The sequence below is a fragment of the Chelonoidis abingdonii genome, chromosome 1 (assembly GCF_003597395.2).
Source record: "Chelonoidis abingdonii isolate Lonesome George chromosome 1, CheloAbing_2.0, whole genome shotgun sequence".
NCBI classification, from domain to species: domain Eukaryota; kingdom Metazoa; phylum Chordata; order Testudines; family Testudinidae; genus Chelonoidis; species Chelonoidis abingdonii.
This window is the reverse complement of record NC_133769.1, coordinates 155,650,394-155,667,673: the sequence shown is the minus strand read 5'-3', so window position 1 is coordinate 155,667,673 and position 17,280 is coordinate 155,650,394. Positions and strand designations below refer to the sequence as shown.

The window sequence follows — 17,280 nt, the reverse complement described above, 5'->3', positions numbered from 1 at the left end:
ACCTCCCTTGGCCAACCCTCACCTCTCCTGAGGGGGCAGTGCCTCTGAATGTGGCCCGGCTTCTGGCAGCCCCAGCAGGCTCCCGGCAGCCCCAGCAGGCTCCCTGCCTTCTTGCGGCATTAGGCCTTCTCCAACTTTTTGTGGGTCTAGCCCTCCCTGGGTTGCCCTGCACCATGTTCCCTGGGCCTGGACAGTCCCTCCAGAAGTGGCCCGTCTGCCTACATGTCCAACACACTGGCAGCTGCCTGGGTTCCCGCACCTGGCAGACTGCCCGAGGGACCTGCCGCTGCCCCTTCTCTGGGTAAGGTAGCCTGCTCTCAACCCAGTAGGGACAGTCCCTCTTTATATGTCCCTGTCTTAAACAGGCATAGCATGTCTGGCGCTCAGCTGCAGGCCTCCTGGTCCCGGCTCTCCGCCTCTCCCATCGGTCTCCACCACGCCTCCGGAACTCCGTCCTGAGGATGTTGCCCAGGGCCCCCTGTTCCTGTACCAGCTGGCCCACTTGTTCCCGGAGGGCCTTCTGCACCTCCCACATGTCCTGTTGGGCCTCCCGGATCCCCTGCAGGTGGTCAGCCCCCTTTCTCTGGGGCGCTGACACTGGGGCCCAACTAGGGACCACACCTGGGGTCTCTACGTAGTAAACCCCCGCATACACAGGATCCATTGTCCCTTCTTGTTTCTCCACCTCAAAGTCCAGGCAATAGTTTCACAGTCCTTGCCCTGACCCCTTGTATCAGGGGTGGACCGCTATGCCTGCATTCTCCACCATGTGTAAACGGGCAGACTCACCCCTGCGGCACGCCCTGCTGGTGACTTCAGGGAATTAGCTCAAATTCCAGCCCAGAGCGCCCTCTGCAGGCCAGTGATCCACCTGTCCACTGCTGGCCCCCGTGTCCCTCCCTGGACCCCGGTGCTGCTTTAACTGGGTCTCCCCCATCCCAGGGGAACCCTCTCCCACTATCCCCTCTTTGCCTCAGTCGTGGCTACTGCCAGTCTCTGTTTAGCCCCGTGCCCTGGGGAAGACTGCAGTGTATCAGCTGATCATCCTAGGCAACAAGGGGTTTGGAATGGCTGCCTTTACCCATCCTCCAGCTGCCCCTCTGCAAGCCCAGTGCCTAGGAGGCCTAGAACCAGCTCTGAAGCCTGGGGAGTTGCTGGCCTAGGGCTTCCCAGCTCCTAAGGCCTTTCCCCAGCCCTGCCTTCCTCTAGGTCCCCTGGGTGAGTTCCCAAGCAGCCAGGCCTGTCTCCCTCTCCAGTCAGAGAGAGACTGCTTGCCCTTGGCTTCCCTGGCCTTCTTATTAGGCCCCGTGGCTCAGTTTGGGGCATGGCGCCAGCTGCGGCCACTTCCCCATCAGCCCAGCCTAAAGGCTGCTTTCTCCAGCCCCAGCCCCAGCCCCAGCCCCTTCCCAGGGCTGTTTTTAACCCCTTCAGGGCAGAAGCAGAGGTCCACTGTGACACAGGTACATGTCGTCAGTTGCCCCTCCCTCTGTGAAAACAATGGCAGACAATCGTTTTGCGCCTTTTTTCCATGCAGACGGCATACTGCTTTCAGCAGACGGTGCAGTAGGACTGCTAACAGTAGGACTGTATAAATATCTATTTTCGTGGCATCCTGTCGTCATCCACTGCTTCTGCTGCAACACTGCTCTCCTGCTCATGTCTCGATAACGAATTCCTCCATGTTGTCTATCTCCCAGGAACGTGTGTTCTTCCTCGGGAAATGTGAGTGGTGCTAACCATTGTCCTCCACCACTTCCGCTGCAACTCTGTTCTCCTGCAGACGCCATACCATGGCGAGCATGGAGCCTGCTCAGCTCACCACTGCTGTTGTGAGCATTGTAAACACCACGCATTAGCCTGCAGCATGTGCAGAACCAGAACCTGCAAAAGCAGGTGAGGAGGCGAAGACAGCACGATCACAATAGTGATGAGGATATGGACACAGACTTCTCTCAAAGCATGGGCCCTGGCAGTTTGGACGTCATGGTGGTAAAGAGGCAGGTTCATGCCACAGAATGCCGATTCTGGGCCCAGGAAACAAGCACAGCCTGGTGGGACTGCATAGTGTTGCAGGTGTGGGACGATTCCCAGTGGCTGCGAAACTTTCACATGCGTAAGGGCACTTTCATGGAACTTTCTGACTTGCTTTCCCCTGCCCTGAAGTGCCAGAATACCAAGATGAGAGCAGCCCTCACAGCTGAGGACCCAACAGTGCAATGTAATACGGACCCACACAGGGTGGAAAGGGGATAGATGGGACAAAAAGGTAAGGTGGGGAAGATCCAGTCTCTGAGCCGGTGTGTCGCCCCCGAGCGCACCTTCAAAGTCCTGCCTCTGGCCTTAGGAAGATTTCAACTGGCCAGAATCCTGGCTGGAGGTAGGATGAGGTCTCTTTCTCGAGTTCCTGTTCCTCCTATATGACTCTTTCTGTCTGCCTCAGCTAAGGCTGATAATTCCTCAAGGGTGGGGGAGGTCTGAAGTGCCTCCTCTGGGTCACAGGCGTGTGAAGGCCCAAGGATTTCAGGTTGGCCCAAGAGTCCTTGATGCTGTGCAAACGCGAGTCAGTTTTTTCTGAAAACAGCAATTGACCTTCAAAGGGGAGATCCTGAATCATCTGCTGCACCTTGAACGGTAGGCCCAAGACCTGCAGCCAAGAACTCCTTCTCATGGCCACCCCAGTAGCCATCGTGTGGGAGGCTGCATCCAAGGCCGCTTGCAGGGACATACGGGAGATCAAGTTGCCCTTCTCTACTAGTGCGAAGAACTCTGCACGAGAGTCAGACCACAGAAGTTCAGTGAACTTTTGCATAGCCCCACAGGTGTTACAATTGTATCTGTTAACCACAGCCTGATGGTGAGCGATCCGTAGCTGCAAACCCCCAGTTGAGTATTTTTATTTCTCCCCAGAAGGTCCACTTTCTTGGCCTCGCCATTCTTGGGAGAGGGCCCCTGGTAGCTCTGTCACTTATGCTGGTTAACAGCATCCACTACCAGGGAGTCCAGCTGGGGGTGGATGTACAAATATTCATACCCACGAAAAGGACCAAAGTACCTCCTCTTGTATCTTTTTGCAATAGGCAGCAGCGAGGACGGGGTCTCCCACAGTGTCTTGGTGGCATCACTAAACCATTTTGATCAGCAACAGCGCAATACGGGATGGCCCGGGCAGGGAGAGAATATCAACGATTAGGCCAGCTTCTTCCAACACCACCTTCATTTTGATATTTAGGTTCTGGGCCACCTGTCTCAGCAGCTGCTGAAGGACCCTAGTGTCTTCTAAGGCTACAGTGGGTGAGGTGGCCACCACTGCCTCACCCAGCCACGAAGAGGATGAGAAGTGGCTGGTTCTGGGGTCTGATCACTGCCCTCAGCCTCCTGGGGTCCTGCAGGGCAAGAACCGATGGTGCCGTGGTCAGTTCTGTGCCACGGTAGACACCGGGACTGCACCAGCGGTTGACACCAGGATCGGTGCTGAGGACGGTGCAGCAGCCGGCGCTGTTGTCGGAGCACCCCAGATTGAGACCACCAATGCCAATCTGGAATCCTGGCTTTGAGGATAGGCCCAGGGTGTCCAGAAGGGCCACTGGTCCTGCCAGGGTGCCACGTAGGGATGACTGTCGCAGCGGGAGCGGGATCTTCTGCTCCTGCTAGAGTGAGAGGACTCCTGACTCTGAGGTCTCTGATTGTGATGACCAGGGAGGAGCTGAGCCTCTTGGTGCCGGGGATTGGTGCCAGCTTGGGCACTGGAGGGGTTTCCTCACAGAAACCTCTGGTGCCAGTGGTTGATGTAATGGGGATGGCCCCATGGTGGACATCATTGCCAGCTTGCCCATAGAATATATGAGGCCTGGGATCGGTGCCAGTGACTTCACCCTCTCAGGAGGTGAGGGCAGCCCCCTGAGTGCCAATAGGTCCCCTGCAGCCTTGAACGCCTCCATCATGAAGGTATGAAAAAGCTGGTCAAGAATGTGATAGGGGCCAGACAATTAAGTTACAGGCATGAGACAAATGAGCCTAAACTGAGGATGGTGAGAGGAAACAATCATTTAATAATCAAGTTGGTGTGAATTGATTTGCTCAATACATTTACTGGGATAATATTTATACAGTAATGCTGGTCTAAAATCTGTCTTTCAGTGCTGCTGCTTTTGCTGTTACCCCCTCCTGGCCTGATCTGTAATGAAAGAACAAAGAAAATGAACAAGAATAAAGAAAGCAAAAAGAAATCTACCCTTGTTGCAATAGAAGCACTTAATTGTCTCCAGCCATCTTGCAAACTGTGCTACAAGCACTGCAGCTGCTCCCACCAGCTGTGGTGGTCTGTGCTGTGTTACTGCTAGTGGAAGGGAACATTGGCATGCAAAGCGATTTTTCACATAAACTTCACAAAGCTCTTTAATAAATGAAGGTGGACATGGCATAAAAGATATGAGCATAGATTTGGGATGGCCACACTGAACGCTCAAAGCTTTTCACCCACACAATCAGGTACAGTAGTTTGCATGTGCCATGTGTTGGAGAGAAATTATTTAAGCTCAGTACCAATGTGGAAACAAGAACAAATGGATATAAACTGGCCATCGGGAAGTTTAGACTTGAAATGAGATGAAGGCTTCTAACCACCAGAGGAGTGAAGTTCTGGAACAGCCTTCCAAGGGGAACGGTAAGGGCAAAAGACATATCTGGTTTTAAAATTGAGCTTGTTAAGTTTATGGAGGGGATGGTATGATGGGATAGCCAAATTTTGGCAATTAATTGATCTTTGATTATTAGCAGGTAAATATGCCCAGTGGTCTGTGATGGGATGGGATCTGAGTTACTACAGAGAATTCTTTCCTGGGTATCTGGCTGGTGAGCCTTGCCCACATGCTCAGGGTTTAGCTGATTGCCATATTTGGGGTCAGGAAGGAATTTTCCTCCAGGGCAGATTGGCAGAGGCCCTGAGGGTTTTTCACCTTCTTCTGCAGCATGGTGCACGTGTCACTTGCTGGAGGATTCTCTGCACCTTGAAGTCTTTAAACCACAATTTGAGGACTTCTATAGCTCAGACATAGGTTAGGGGTTTGATACAGGAGTGGGTGGGTGAGATTCTGGAGCCTGCACCAATCATAATGGTCCCTTCTGACCTTAAAGACTATGATTCTATGAAACTGTGAGAAATATTTTTGGTATTCAAAAAGGAAATAGTGCGACTATATTTTTGGCAGAGTGAAAGGAGGCCCTATGCTAAACTCAATGATGTTTATCTGTATAATGTCTGAACACTGCTTCTGATCAATTACAGAATTTCATGGAATAGTCTTGGCATCAACAGGCAGAGCCCTATTGACTCCAGTGAGACTCAGAAGACCAAAAAAGCCATTTGCACCTAAAAAGCTGCCTTCTTGCTGTGCAGGTGGATGTACAACGAATGGGGGAGCTAATGGGAGAGGAGAGTGTAGCTGCCAAGGGTTTTAGGTGGAGACGATAAACAGAGACTGTGCCTCTCTGCTGGGAGTGACTTCTTTGGGACTGAGTAACTGGGAAAACTTGTAGCAGCTAAGTCCTTTCATTACCATCATCCAACTGCTTCTCTTTAATACATGAACATTCAGCTGTGTCTGGCTCCTGCTGTCGGTGGTGCAGGACTTGATCCTGGGGTGGATGAGTAGCCAAGACAAGGCTCAGCTAATACTCTTCAGGTAGAAGTTGCAATGATTCATCAGCGGCACTTACGTTATCCAGGAAGTTTGTGGGGTAGTATAATCCTGAACCTGGGGGTGGGACTTGTAGAAACCAGCCGGACTGTAGCTGCCTGGCCCCCCTCAGGGTAGCCCTGTGGCCTGTGCTCATAAATATCACCTGTTAACACTGGTGAGATACTTGTTAAGGGTGTAAACTCTTTTTTTAAACAAACCTGGGGGCATAGAAGCCTGAACAGTCTGTGGAGATGAGAGGCCTTCACAAGGATCTGAGTCCAAACCATTGACCCAGCTCAGTCACCAAAGTGAGCTATGGGGGTTGGGGAAAAGAGAAAACATGGGAAGAGGGGAAAACAGTAGTTCACGGTGGGGGTGGGGGTGGGAATGAGTCACGACTGGGTGACTGGGAGTCGAATCAGGAGGCTTTTGCTGCTCGGGCACCAGTCCTTGTCCAGCCCAGCTCTATAACTGATAGAATTTGCCAGCAGAGAGCATTTTGGGTCAATGTCAATTAGCTGAGGATGGTCTCAGTCTAGCTGTCACAGGACAGGGGTCCATAATATAGGAAGCACCACTTTAACTGGCAGTAACCGCCCCCTTGTCACCTTAGAAGAGCCACCATTCCTTCTCCAACCTGGGAGGGGTGGGGGCTCTTGCGTTTAGGAGCACGAGTCACTAATATGCTGCTAGGAGAGCTGCGCGTGTAGCCTTGCATTGTTCCTCCACATACCGACTCTTTCCCTACCAGCCCTGGCAATCCCTCCCTTTTAACCAGCAGTCCATTTGCTTCAAAGCCAAACCTCCTGCCCAAATACTCCCCCCTGTGAAAAGCAGCCTGTCATTCAGTGTGAACAGAACATTTCTGAGGCTTGAGGCAAAGGGGACTAAGTTGCTCTTATCTGTCACCAGATCGTAGTCCCAATTAAACAGCCAGAAGAAAAGAAAAAAATGCTAAGCAACAAAACATAACCAAGCAAACTGGCTCAATTCATCTGCTTATGCAGTTATAGCCCTGTCCCCAGTTCTGTGTCTGCCTTCACGCTATGAGCCTGCTGAGGTAGCGATGGTCCCTCTCTGTGTGCTCAGCGTCCAGCCAGGGGGGCCCAGCTCCTTAAATATCATCTAAATGGTTAATAAGGATTTTGAGCCCGACTGGGGTGTGTGCGCCCTCCTGTCCCTCTTTCCAATCATTCCCCAAAAGCCATGTCTTGGGGCTGCCTTCCTGGTCTCATTCCTCCCACCCAGTGTGTCCGGGCTTCCCATCCTGTGCAACTGACATCACTTGCAGTTGGGGTCCGTCCCTCAGCTCAGCTGTGTGCCTCAGAAAGGAGGCCTGAGTACAGCTGGGGATGGTCTCCACGCCTGAGGCTACTCGGGCTGTCTATACTGTAAGGCAGCAAAGGATATTTGCCTCCACAGGCAGGAACAGCGTCTCCCTCTCTGTTAAAATTTCAATACGGTGGGAAATTTCTCCAGAGCCCTCGGCACCTTCCACTCCAATTGCCATGGCATAAATCTCGATCTCCAGTTCAGCCTGCAACCCGGCTGCCACCTGGAAGAGAGACAGAGTGACCCAGAAGCAGTCATGTTAGAGGAATAAAATTGGACATGTACCTTACAAGTTACACAAAAAATATACAAGGAAAGGGGGACCTTAGGTCCACCAGTGGAGAAATCCATCCCACTACTGCCAAACTCCTTGTCCCCCTTCCCATTCATCTCTATTTGAGCTTCCTGGGTCACAACTCTTCCTTTGCAGCAAGACAACTGCTGTTTGTTAGTTCAGCCACACCCAGAAGCTTATTCCTGGTGTGAAGGGCTGTTTAGGTGACTTTTCAGACTGGTGAGGTCTGTGCAGAATGCGTTAGTTTGCCTTTACATCCATCAGAACTTGAAGTGGATTATCCTTTGGAAAATACATAGAGACTATGCCCCATGGAGTAGGTGCAGCAGGTACAGAGTTACCAGAAGAGCTGTAATTGGGGTGGTGAGTAGTTTGTTTTTAGACTGCCAGCCAGTCTTTTCTAGTCTCTGTCACTCCATTCAGACATGGAATGGAGCAAAGTGAATCTACCTCTGCCCTGTGTTTTGGTGGCATCCCGGGCTCAGTGAGGAACATTCTCAATCCAGCCTCAATCCCAACATTCTGCACTTTCCTTCTCTCATATCCTTCTCTCCCACCCCAGCTGACTTCACGGCCCTTAGAGAACAGGAGCCTCTCAGAATGGGCTAGAGGGAGGAGCAGGAGAATTTTGCCAATACTTGGGAACTAAACCGTGGTAAAACAAGGCCTAACAATGGCAAAATGATCCCTGTTATCTCTTGTAACTAACCTGTATTACTTTAAAACCCTTCATTTTCTCCCTTTTGTTTATTCTTCCTTTTTGTATTTCCATTTTTTGTTCTTTACCACTCACCGGAGAAGAAGTAAACACAGAAGGGCATTTTTTATTTGTCTCTTTCAAGTGTCTAATTTCTCTTCCTCCTTCCCTTCCCAAAGCATCCTCCCCCTCTTTCATCTACAGTCTTTGCTCTCTTCCTTGTCCCTCCATCCTTGCTTTCCTCTTTCCCATTAACCTTCCCTTTAGTTTTAGCAGAGGGAAAGGAGAACCAGCCTGCTACAGCTGGGGGAGAACTAGCGATAGGAATGGAGAAGGAGGGGGAAAGGAGGACATACAGAAGGAAAGAGGGAGAGTATCTTTTCCACGCCCTTTAAGGTCAGTCATTGGTTTGAAGGAACCTTGAGGTTAGGGCACTGAACTGGAACTCAAGAGATCTAGATTTGGCTCCTAGATCTGTCACTGACACATGGGGCAAATCACTTCACTTCTCCAGGCTGGGCCTGCTGCCTTCTGCTGTTACTTGCGTTTGAATTTAATAGTGACAGTGGCGGATTTAGAGTTAGCGGGGCCCTGGGCTCAGCTTCATTTATGGTGCCCCTCCTTGGGACCCAGTCAAGAAAAAGGACATTCACTCTTATCCCCCACTTGCCCCCATTTTTCATTCCTTTTTTGCTTCATCCTCCTCCTGTAAGTAATAAGATGTAAATGAAAATAAAGTGAGGTGCCTTGATTGTTCTTTAGTCTAACTTATTTTTCCACAGACCACTTGAAAATCGCTGGGGCTTTCGGCAGACCACTTAATGATCTTTCCAAATATTGTTTGTGCCGTTAACTATTGTAAAGTGCTTTGGCTAAGAGCACTTTATAAAAAAATGTAAAAAAAATGTTGGGGTGCAGGGTCTGGCCAGGACTTAGGGTGCGGGAGGGTGAGCTGGGGCAGGGAGTTGGGCTGGGGCAGGGGGTTGGAGTGTGGAGCGCTTACCTGGGGCAGCTCCCGTTTGGTGCGAGGGGTGCAAGTGGGGATATGTGGAGTGTGTGTGCAGGAGTCAGGGTGGGCAGGGGGCTGGAAGTGTGGGTGCAGGAGTGAGGGGGGACGGAGTCAGAACAGAGGGCTGGGGGTGTGGGCTGGGGTCATGGGGGTGCTCCCAGCCCCCTGCCCCTGGAGGCTCACGGCAGAGGGCTGGAGGGGGGTATGTATAGTGGAGTGCGGGGGCCCCGCCTTTGCTCTGCCCTTCCCCAATTCCACTCCATTCCTCAAGGCCCCCCGCCTCTGCCTCTTCTCTGTCTCCTCCCCTGAGTGCTCTATGGCTCCGCTCCTCCCCCTCCCTCCTGAAGCGACCTGAGCACTGGCAAACAGCAGTTTGGTGGCGGGAAATGCGCTGGGATGGAAAGGGAGGGGTGGGAACACGGCATGGTCTGGGGAAGAGGTGCCGAAGAGGCGGGAATTGGGAAGCTTGGCTGCTGGTGGGTGCGGAGCCTGCAGCAGGAGCCCCAGGAGCTGGCAGGACCCTGGGGCTCCCTATTGTTGAGGGGCCCCATGCCACGGCACCCTGTGTTTCACTGTAAATATGCCTCTGCATGGTGACTACTCTATGCATTATGGAGCATGATCTGATACTTGCTAAAGAGCATCTCACAGCAACTGCTACATTCAAACACAGGAGGCAGCACAGGTCACCCAGGCTCCCATGCTCCATGTCTCTCACCTGCTCATTTCTTCACCAGTGGGCTGCAAGAATCTGCATATGCAGAGAGCTTTCAGTGTTGGGCCCCTGCCAGCCCATCCCCCAGAGTGATGCTAGAGGCATTTGCTGGGAAATTTCCTGGCAGCCTTGGGGGCCAGTCTGAAGTTGCCTGAAAACAAAGTACATTCTGCCCCACAATACACCTGCTCCACATGACTTACAGGCCCTGGTGTGTAAATCACTCTCAGTCCTGTGCTGGGAGGTGGCTGCTTCACCCGAAACCTGCCAGGGAAAAGATACAATCAGTCTGCCACCTGGAACAACTCCCTCACGGACTGAGCTCACAACCCTGGGTTTAAACAAGCCAGTGCTGAAACCACTGAGCTATCCCTCCCCTGCAATAACACTACAGCCAAAAACAAGCCCCCCTGTAATGTTCCCACGGCCTGCGTCGAGACTGGATTTTTGCCATGGAGTCCACCATGGGACCCTTTGGTGCTGTGGACAGTTTGGAAGGCCACCCAGCTGACCAGGGACCCTGGTGAGATGCCTTTCAAACTGTCCACCTCACATTAATATTGGTGAGCCTGCCACATTTGTCAACCAGGCTCTGCAGCACTGTGGTGAAATACCCTTTCTGTTGCAGCAATTGGAGCTGGCGAATTTCCAGATGTCAGAAGTCACACTGTTTTCCATGCTGAGGGGAACATGCATGGTGGTGGTCTGCTGCAGCAGCACTAGAGCGAGCTCTGCACAGACCTCTAGAAAATTAGCCTTCCTTAACCTGAAGATCATCCCAGGTCTGCATCACTAGCCTGTCCTGTAGGTGTTGGCTGGCCGAGCCCAGAAGGGACATTCCACTACATACAGCCTCACCAGGGAAATGTCATGCAGACATTAGCTGAAGAGACTGCTCCACCTCTTCAACAACATCCCTGTGGTGCACGACTGCCAATACAAGTGGCGCACCCTGTTTGTATTAATGAATGAAAGGCTTGTGGAGCTCAGCAATCTTTGCTCCATGCTGATTGACAGCAGTTTGAAAGTGGGGCTGGTTCACAAAAGCCAGATGAATTATGGGATTCCACAAAAGAAGTCATGAGAGTTTGTTAGTTTGAGCCCAAGTCCCAGATGTCCAGTAGATGTCATACAATGCACTTTGAGAAAAATCTCAGCATGCACAGGGCTGAGTGGAGGAACAAAGTAGCTCTGGATATCTGCGTAGAATGCTGTGTGGTCATTTCAAACAAGAGCTGCGCTGCACTATGTAGCTACAGCAAAGAGTCCTGTGGCACCTTGCAGACTAACAGACATACTGGAGCATGAGCTTTCGTGGGTGAATACCATGTACATGCATTCGACAAAGTGGGTATTCACCCACGAAAGCTCACGCTCCAATACGTCTGTTAGTCTATAAGGTGCCACAGGACTCTTTGCTGCTTTTACAGATCCAGACTAACACGGCTACCCCTCTGTGTAGATACAGTGGTTCACAGAGGAAGTAGTTTAATCTGGCATAAACAAAGCAGTGTGGACATACCTGTATAATTATAGCAGAAAAACATGTACTGAAAAACCTTTCCTGTCTAGACAAGAACTCATAAAAGAAAATCCTCTCCCAGATCCAACCACTGTTCATTTTCTGAAGCAAATCAAAATGGAAGACTTAACTCAGTTATTGAATGAAGCTAAACTGATTTAAGAGAGGTTCACAGTGGTTCAAGTGCATGTACATTAAGGGTGAGCACTGTGTAAGGAAAGCAGTTCAATACTGGTTTAGTTACACTGGTGCAACTTTGCTAATATAGACCAGGCCTAAAATACATTGGTGTCAATATCCTACTAAGAAACAGGGATTTGTCACTGGGGGTTGGGAGTGAGGAAAGCTTCAATAGTGCTTCCTGCATTGAGGCGGAGTCAGGAAGGAGTCCTTCAACAGCACAGTGATGAACACAATTTAAAAACGACTTACTCATCTGTTCCATAGCAGGTGTTCTTCCAGATGCGTCCAGTCCACATTAGGGGTGTGCATGCACAGAAGTTAGAGATTTTCCCCACAATGGTACCCATCAAAAAATGAGTACCATTAACTATCTAAGGCTAATAACTAATTAGAAAAGAATAAATTAGCTTCAGAACAAAGGGAAGAATGTGTAACTGCATGCAGCATGCTTGAACTACTGACTACGGGCAGACAGAAGGAACTGGGCCATTGAAGCAGCTTCACCCTTTTTAATACTCAGTGAGGAGCACAAGATGATGCAAGGTGCATGCACTGCCCTGATGAGTACTGCTATGGCAAACATCTCCAGCTTCAGACACCAGGCGAACACATCCCTAATGAGGAATGGACATGTGCAAGTCCTCAAAGATGAGATGCTGACACTGATTGACAGGCCAGCCCATGGATCCATTACGGTCTGTGGCACAATGAACTAAAATACACACACAGAATTTCTGTCTTGTTTGGGCTGTGGTTTTGCAGCACTCTCCCACTGTCTAGAGTGTCAGACCATGCTTGTCATCTGGTAACACTGTCAGACTGGAAATTCTACAGCAGATTCAGGTCAATTTTTTCTAGGGGGGAAAAGTTTCCATGGGGTGGAGCATTGAGGCGGATTGCCTGGCAGCTGACTTTGAGCAGCCAGATACCAGGGGTATTAGAGGGGCTCAATCGGGGAGCTAGTTGAATCAGGGAGGCCCTAAAGCAGCAGTTCAACAATGACCCCCAGTAATATGTCTTTCTGTAATGCATTCAGCCAGGCATTGGTTATTTGCCACCTTGAATGACCCTTGGAATGATTGTACCTGAGTGTTAACTGTAGTGTGCAAATGTGCTGATTGCCACTGTGCATGAATTCCAGCACCAACCACTGTGTGTAGGACAGAAATAAAGATTCATTTTATTTTAAAGAGTAAACTTTTATTACACAGGAATACATAGATTTCCATTTCTTACAAGGGACATGTCACTGAGGAGCACTCGCTGAACTGACGCTCTCACAGCCACCAGTCCAGCTGTCATTCTGAAACCTTTCGTGTTGACAGGTTTCAGGGTGGTAGCCATGTTAGTCTGTATTAGCAAAAACAACGAGGAGTCCTTGTGGCACCTTAGAGACAAAAGCTTATGCCCAGATACATTTGTTAGTCTCTAAGGTGCCACAAGGACTCCTCATTATTTTTATTCTGAAACCTGTCCCTTGGGGTGGAGTGCAAGGGATAGTGCAACAGGTTGGGAACTTGCAAGGAATATGAGTGGGGAATTTGGGAAGGGCATGGAATGCAGTTCTGTATGGGCTGCAGAGGGAGTCGAGAATGCTTGTGTTCTGACTGCAGTGCAGTCAGGGACCTCAGCATCTCTGTTTGGTCCTCCATCTGCTTGATCCTCCACTCCTGCCCGTTTCCTCTCCTGGCTATCCATTTTTAATTTTTCAAAATTGTCTCTCTTCACGCCCTGTGATCACGATCTACAGCATCAGATGATTGCAGCACTTCTCTAAACACGTCCTCCTTACTCCTCCTGGTTCACCTCCTCAGCTGGCAGGGATGCTCCCGCTGTATGTAGGAGGTACCCCTCAAGGGCACATCTGCAGAAGCACAAGAAACGATGAATAGAGGCAGTATTGTGAGTGCACTCACAACCTTGAATCACAACAGTCAAATATGCCTCTTTCTCACTGTCCCTTGGCAAGCACACTGTCCCTTGGTGAGTACCCTAAACATGGTGATTCAATGGGGAAAAGGGTCTGGATGGTTAACAAAGGGGATCACTACAAGCACCTAGAGGCACTACTGTAAATTCTGGCACCATTTTCACTGGCAGGGGTGATCAAAGCTGATATCACTGCTCTACAGCCAAAATGCTTCTGAAATAAATGTAGTCAAACTTTACTAATTCTGGGTCACTGAGAACAAAAATGATGCTTAAAATTGTTGATTGGCTCTAGTCTAGCTGTTGGGCTCCAGACTACAGCAGTGGAATCTCCTGGCAGGTGATGTTAGGGTTTCCATGTTCCGTGACCGTCAAAAGGATCTTGTCCATTCTTCTTCATGGAGGTGATCTTGTAGCCTGCAACAACATCGATGGTGTGATGGCAGCCCTCAACATCGTTCACGATCCAGATGAGTGGAGACTGTTCATTGATTTCATCGAAGACGAGTCTTAAAGCTGTTTTGCTGCATAATGGGCAATGTTTTCGCCCTGCCATCATTCCAGTTGGTCATGCAGTCCCATATGAAGAAAACCTTATGACAACATGAAACAAACAACTTTTCTGAGAATGAGGTGTCAAACTATGACCAACATCAGTGGGCAGCTTTGTGGCGATTTGAAGGTTGTTGCTCTCTTGCTCTTGGTCTGCAGACTGGCTGATACACAAAGTACTGCTGTTTTCTCTGTGAATGGGATAGTCGTGCAAGAGATTCCCACTACATCAAGAAAGATTGGCCACTCCGACAGTCATTGAGCCTGGGAGGAAAAAGTGTTCAGCATCCACCACTTGTTGAATCAAGGAAGATTTTGTTACCACCCTTACACATCAAGCTGGTCTGATGAAAACTTTGTCAAGGCCATTGACAAAACACAAGCAGCTTTCAAGTACCTCCGTGGAAAATTTCCAAGGTTAAGTGAAGCTAAGATAAAGGAAGGTGTCTTTGTTGGTCCTTCAGATTCGTGAACTTCTTCGAGATGATGCATTTGACCATGCACTTGCGTGGCAAGGAAAGACGGCATGGAAAGCCTTCCAGTTAGTGGCAATAAATTTCTCGGAAACAACAAGGCAGACAACTACAGGTTGTTGGTGGAAAACCTCCTCAAGGCATACAAAAGCCTTGGTTGCAACATGTCACTCGTAAAAAAGATACATTTTTTGCACTCTCATCTAGATTTTTTTCCACCGAACTGCGGAGCAGTGAGCAACGAGCACGGCGAGCGATTTTCACCAGGACATTTGCAACAATGGAGAAATGCTATCAGGGCAAATGGAGCCCATCAATGCTTGCAGACTATTGCTGGACAGTGACAAGAGATGCTCCATTTAATGAATACAAGAGACAAGCCAAGAAGCGCCGTATAGACACTGAATAGGACTAAACTATGTACATAATAGTTTTTTGCCCTTTGTTTTCATAATAAATTTTATTTATATACCCTTTTGCTGATTTTTAAAGTGTTACATAAACAGGACAGGTGAAATATTATCATGTAAAGCAACCATAACACACTGAAAAGACCTAGGTTTACAACTTTATGATTAAACTCACTATCTACAGACATATACATAGACATAAAATGTAAAAACTTAAATATCTTAGAAACAGTAGCCAATCAGTTGTTTTAATTGTCATATTTGAATTCAGCACATCAAAATACATAATAAATACCACATTTTATCTCTGAAGCAGACAACTTCTCAAAAATTGTAGACCAGTGTATCTCACTTCTCAGGGTAACCAAGGATGCAAAGATGCATCTCCTGCATGTGTGCAGCTTCACACCTGGTCCATATGCTGTTCATATGTGTATCACTTTGGTTCCTGCAGCAGTAATTATCAATTGGTGTGGCAAAGTTTCCTACGCTGGGGGGAAGGAACAAAGCAGCTCTGCCAGGGAACCTTCGGCAGACGATTGCAGAGTACCAGCAGGAAAGTTTCCTAGAGCTCACTACAGAGGATTCCCATGAAATCCTGATCTGCATTAACCAACTTTTCTGCAGGGCCCCCACTGCATAGCTGCATAGAAGGATGGGACGCAGACAGAAACAGTGCTAGTCTTGTTAATTTCTATCCCTTATTCCCACTTCTAACACAGAAGAAAATAAAGGGCAGCTCTACCTCATAGCACTATGCAGTATCAAATCAAAATAAGTACTTAGCAGAGCTTCCTTCTCCTGCATCAGGCACCAAGAGCTGGAGTGCTGTGACTGGGTAGACCCCTCCAGTCAAAAAGAGGTCCTGGCTCACCACGCTACTGGACAACTTTGTCACCTGTCGCACCCTCCTCAAACTCCACTTCCTTGCCCACCACTTCGTCTTCAGAGTTGACTCTGCTGTCTGCTGCCTCCAACACCCCAGAAGTATCCCTGGCATTGTTGGGGATGGAGATGGGGTTGTCACCAAGGACAGCATCCAGCTCCTTGTAGAAGCGGCAGGTCTTCGGTCCTTGCTTTCTGGTATGACTTTCTCAGCTTCCTGATCTTAGCACAGCACTGATGTGTGTCCCTTTTATGCCCCTTCTCCAACATGCCACAAGCAATCTGCCCATAAGTATCAAAGTTCTTACAGCTGCAGTGGAGCTGGGATTGCACAACCTCTTCTCCCCACAGACCCAGCAGATCCAACAACTCCGGAGTACTTTAGGCGGGAACACATTTACTGTGGGGAGCTGCCATGGTCAGTTGGGAAGATGCAATGTGAGCTCTCCACGCTGAGCAAACAGGAAGTGGAATTTCAAAAATTCCCAGGCCTTTAAAGGGGAAGGGGTGCATGCCTGTGTACTTGGCTTCAGAGCAGTGGAGTTCAAACCGCTGACCAGAGCGTTCCTGATGGGCACTGTGGAACACCTCCTGGAGGCCACTTAGGGTGATGTAAGCAATTGTGATGTCGACACTATGTCGCTCTAATTTTGTGGCAAAATCAGTGCATCTTGTCAAAGTGGTTTTATTGTGTTGGCATATCAGAAGAGTTAAATCGGCAGGAGGAGAATTGTAATGTGTACACCACCACTGTTTTGCTGATGGAAGCTGACTTTTGTCAACAAAACTATTAGTGTACACGAAGCCTTAAACTGTAATTTCTAGCTTTGAGCATTAACACATCATGGAGATGAATGGTGCAGTTCACACCTCTTAGAGCTATTGTTTTAGGCCCTCTGCAGACTCAGGAAGCCAATACAGCATCATTTATATTCAGGTTACATTTTGAACATTTTCTTTACAACCATAAGGATCCGAAAATGTAGTTTAAAAAAAAAAGTTCCATTGTGGAGTTCAAATCCACTGCAAGGAGTGGATAACGCAGCACATTCTGTGGTTCTGTAATATGTGGGGCCCTGACTATGCTACACACATCAGCAGCCAGGGCAGCTGCTGCAAGCCTCAAACAGGCATGTTGTGGGGTGGCTGCCCCCTAAGCTCCAAGTCAGTTTGCCAGAGGGCAGTTGCCATATGCTGTGTGTATGACTTTGCTTGTAATATGAAAACCTTCCCCCTTTTTAAAGCAAAATAGATTACTACACCCAACCACAGCCGCTGAGCTGCCGCCTTTCTGGAAAGAGCAGCCCCATGAACACTGAAAGCAGAGAGTGCGGCAGAGCACAGACCCAGCTAGGAAATATTGTCTATTACCTGTCTAAAGCCTGGTGCTAGTTGCTTTGAAGTGCTAAATCTCCTTGTGTGCTAGGAATCTGCTGTCATTCCTCTAGGTACTCTGTGCTACCGCCCTCACTCTCTGGCCTAGCACTAGTTACATTTTAATCCTATTATTTCTATGATTGTGTTTTCTGTAGCCAGGTGTTTTAGAATATCATTCCAATATGGAGGATTCCAAATATAAATGCCAGTTGGCGTCTGATTG

At 49.1% G+C, this 17,280-nt stretch overlaps 1 protein-coding gene across 3 annotated transcripts in view; it reads right to left on the bottom strand.

Annotated features, from left to right (window-relative positions):
* Positions 1-2,248: 2,248 nt before the first annotated feature.
* Positions 2,249-17,280, bottom strand: part of SPAG17 (sperm associated antigen 17) — a 301,346-nt gene continuing 286,314 nt past the window's right edge. For 2 of the 3 annotated variants that reach the window (XM_032773620.2, XM_075071732.1), the window contains 4 exons: positions 9,930-9,990; positions 7,089-7,233; positions 5,716-5,853; positions 2,249-4,174 (listed from right to left, as the gene is read on the bottom strand). In XM_032773620.2, the coding sequence (XP_032629511.1) occupies positions 5,717-5,853; positions 7,089-7,233; positions 9,930-9,990 (343 nt within the window). In that variant the 3' untranslated portion in view covers positions 2,249-4,174; position 5,716. Of the gene's footprint in view, positions 4,175-5,378; positions 5,854-7,088; positions 7,234-9,929; positions 9,991-17,280 lie in introns of those variants that run through there. The other variant, XM_075071729.1, reaches the window with a different exon arrangement.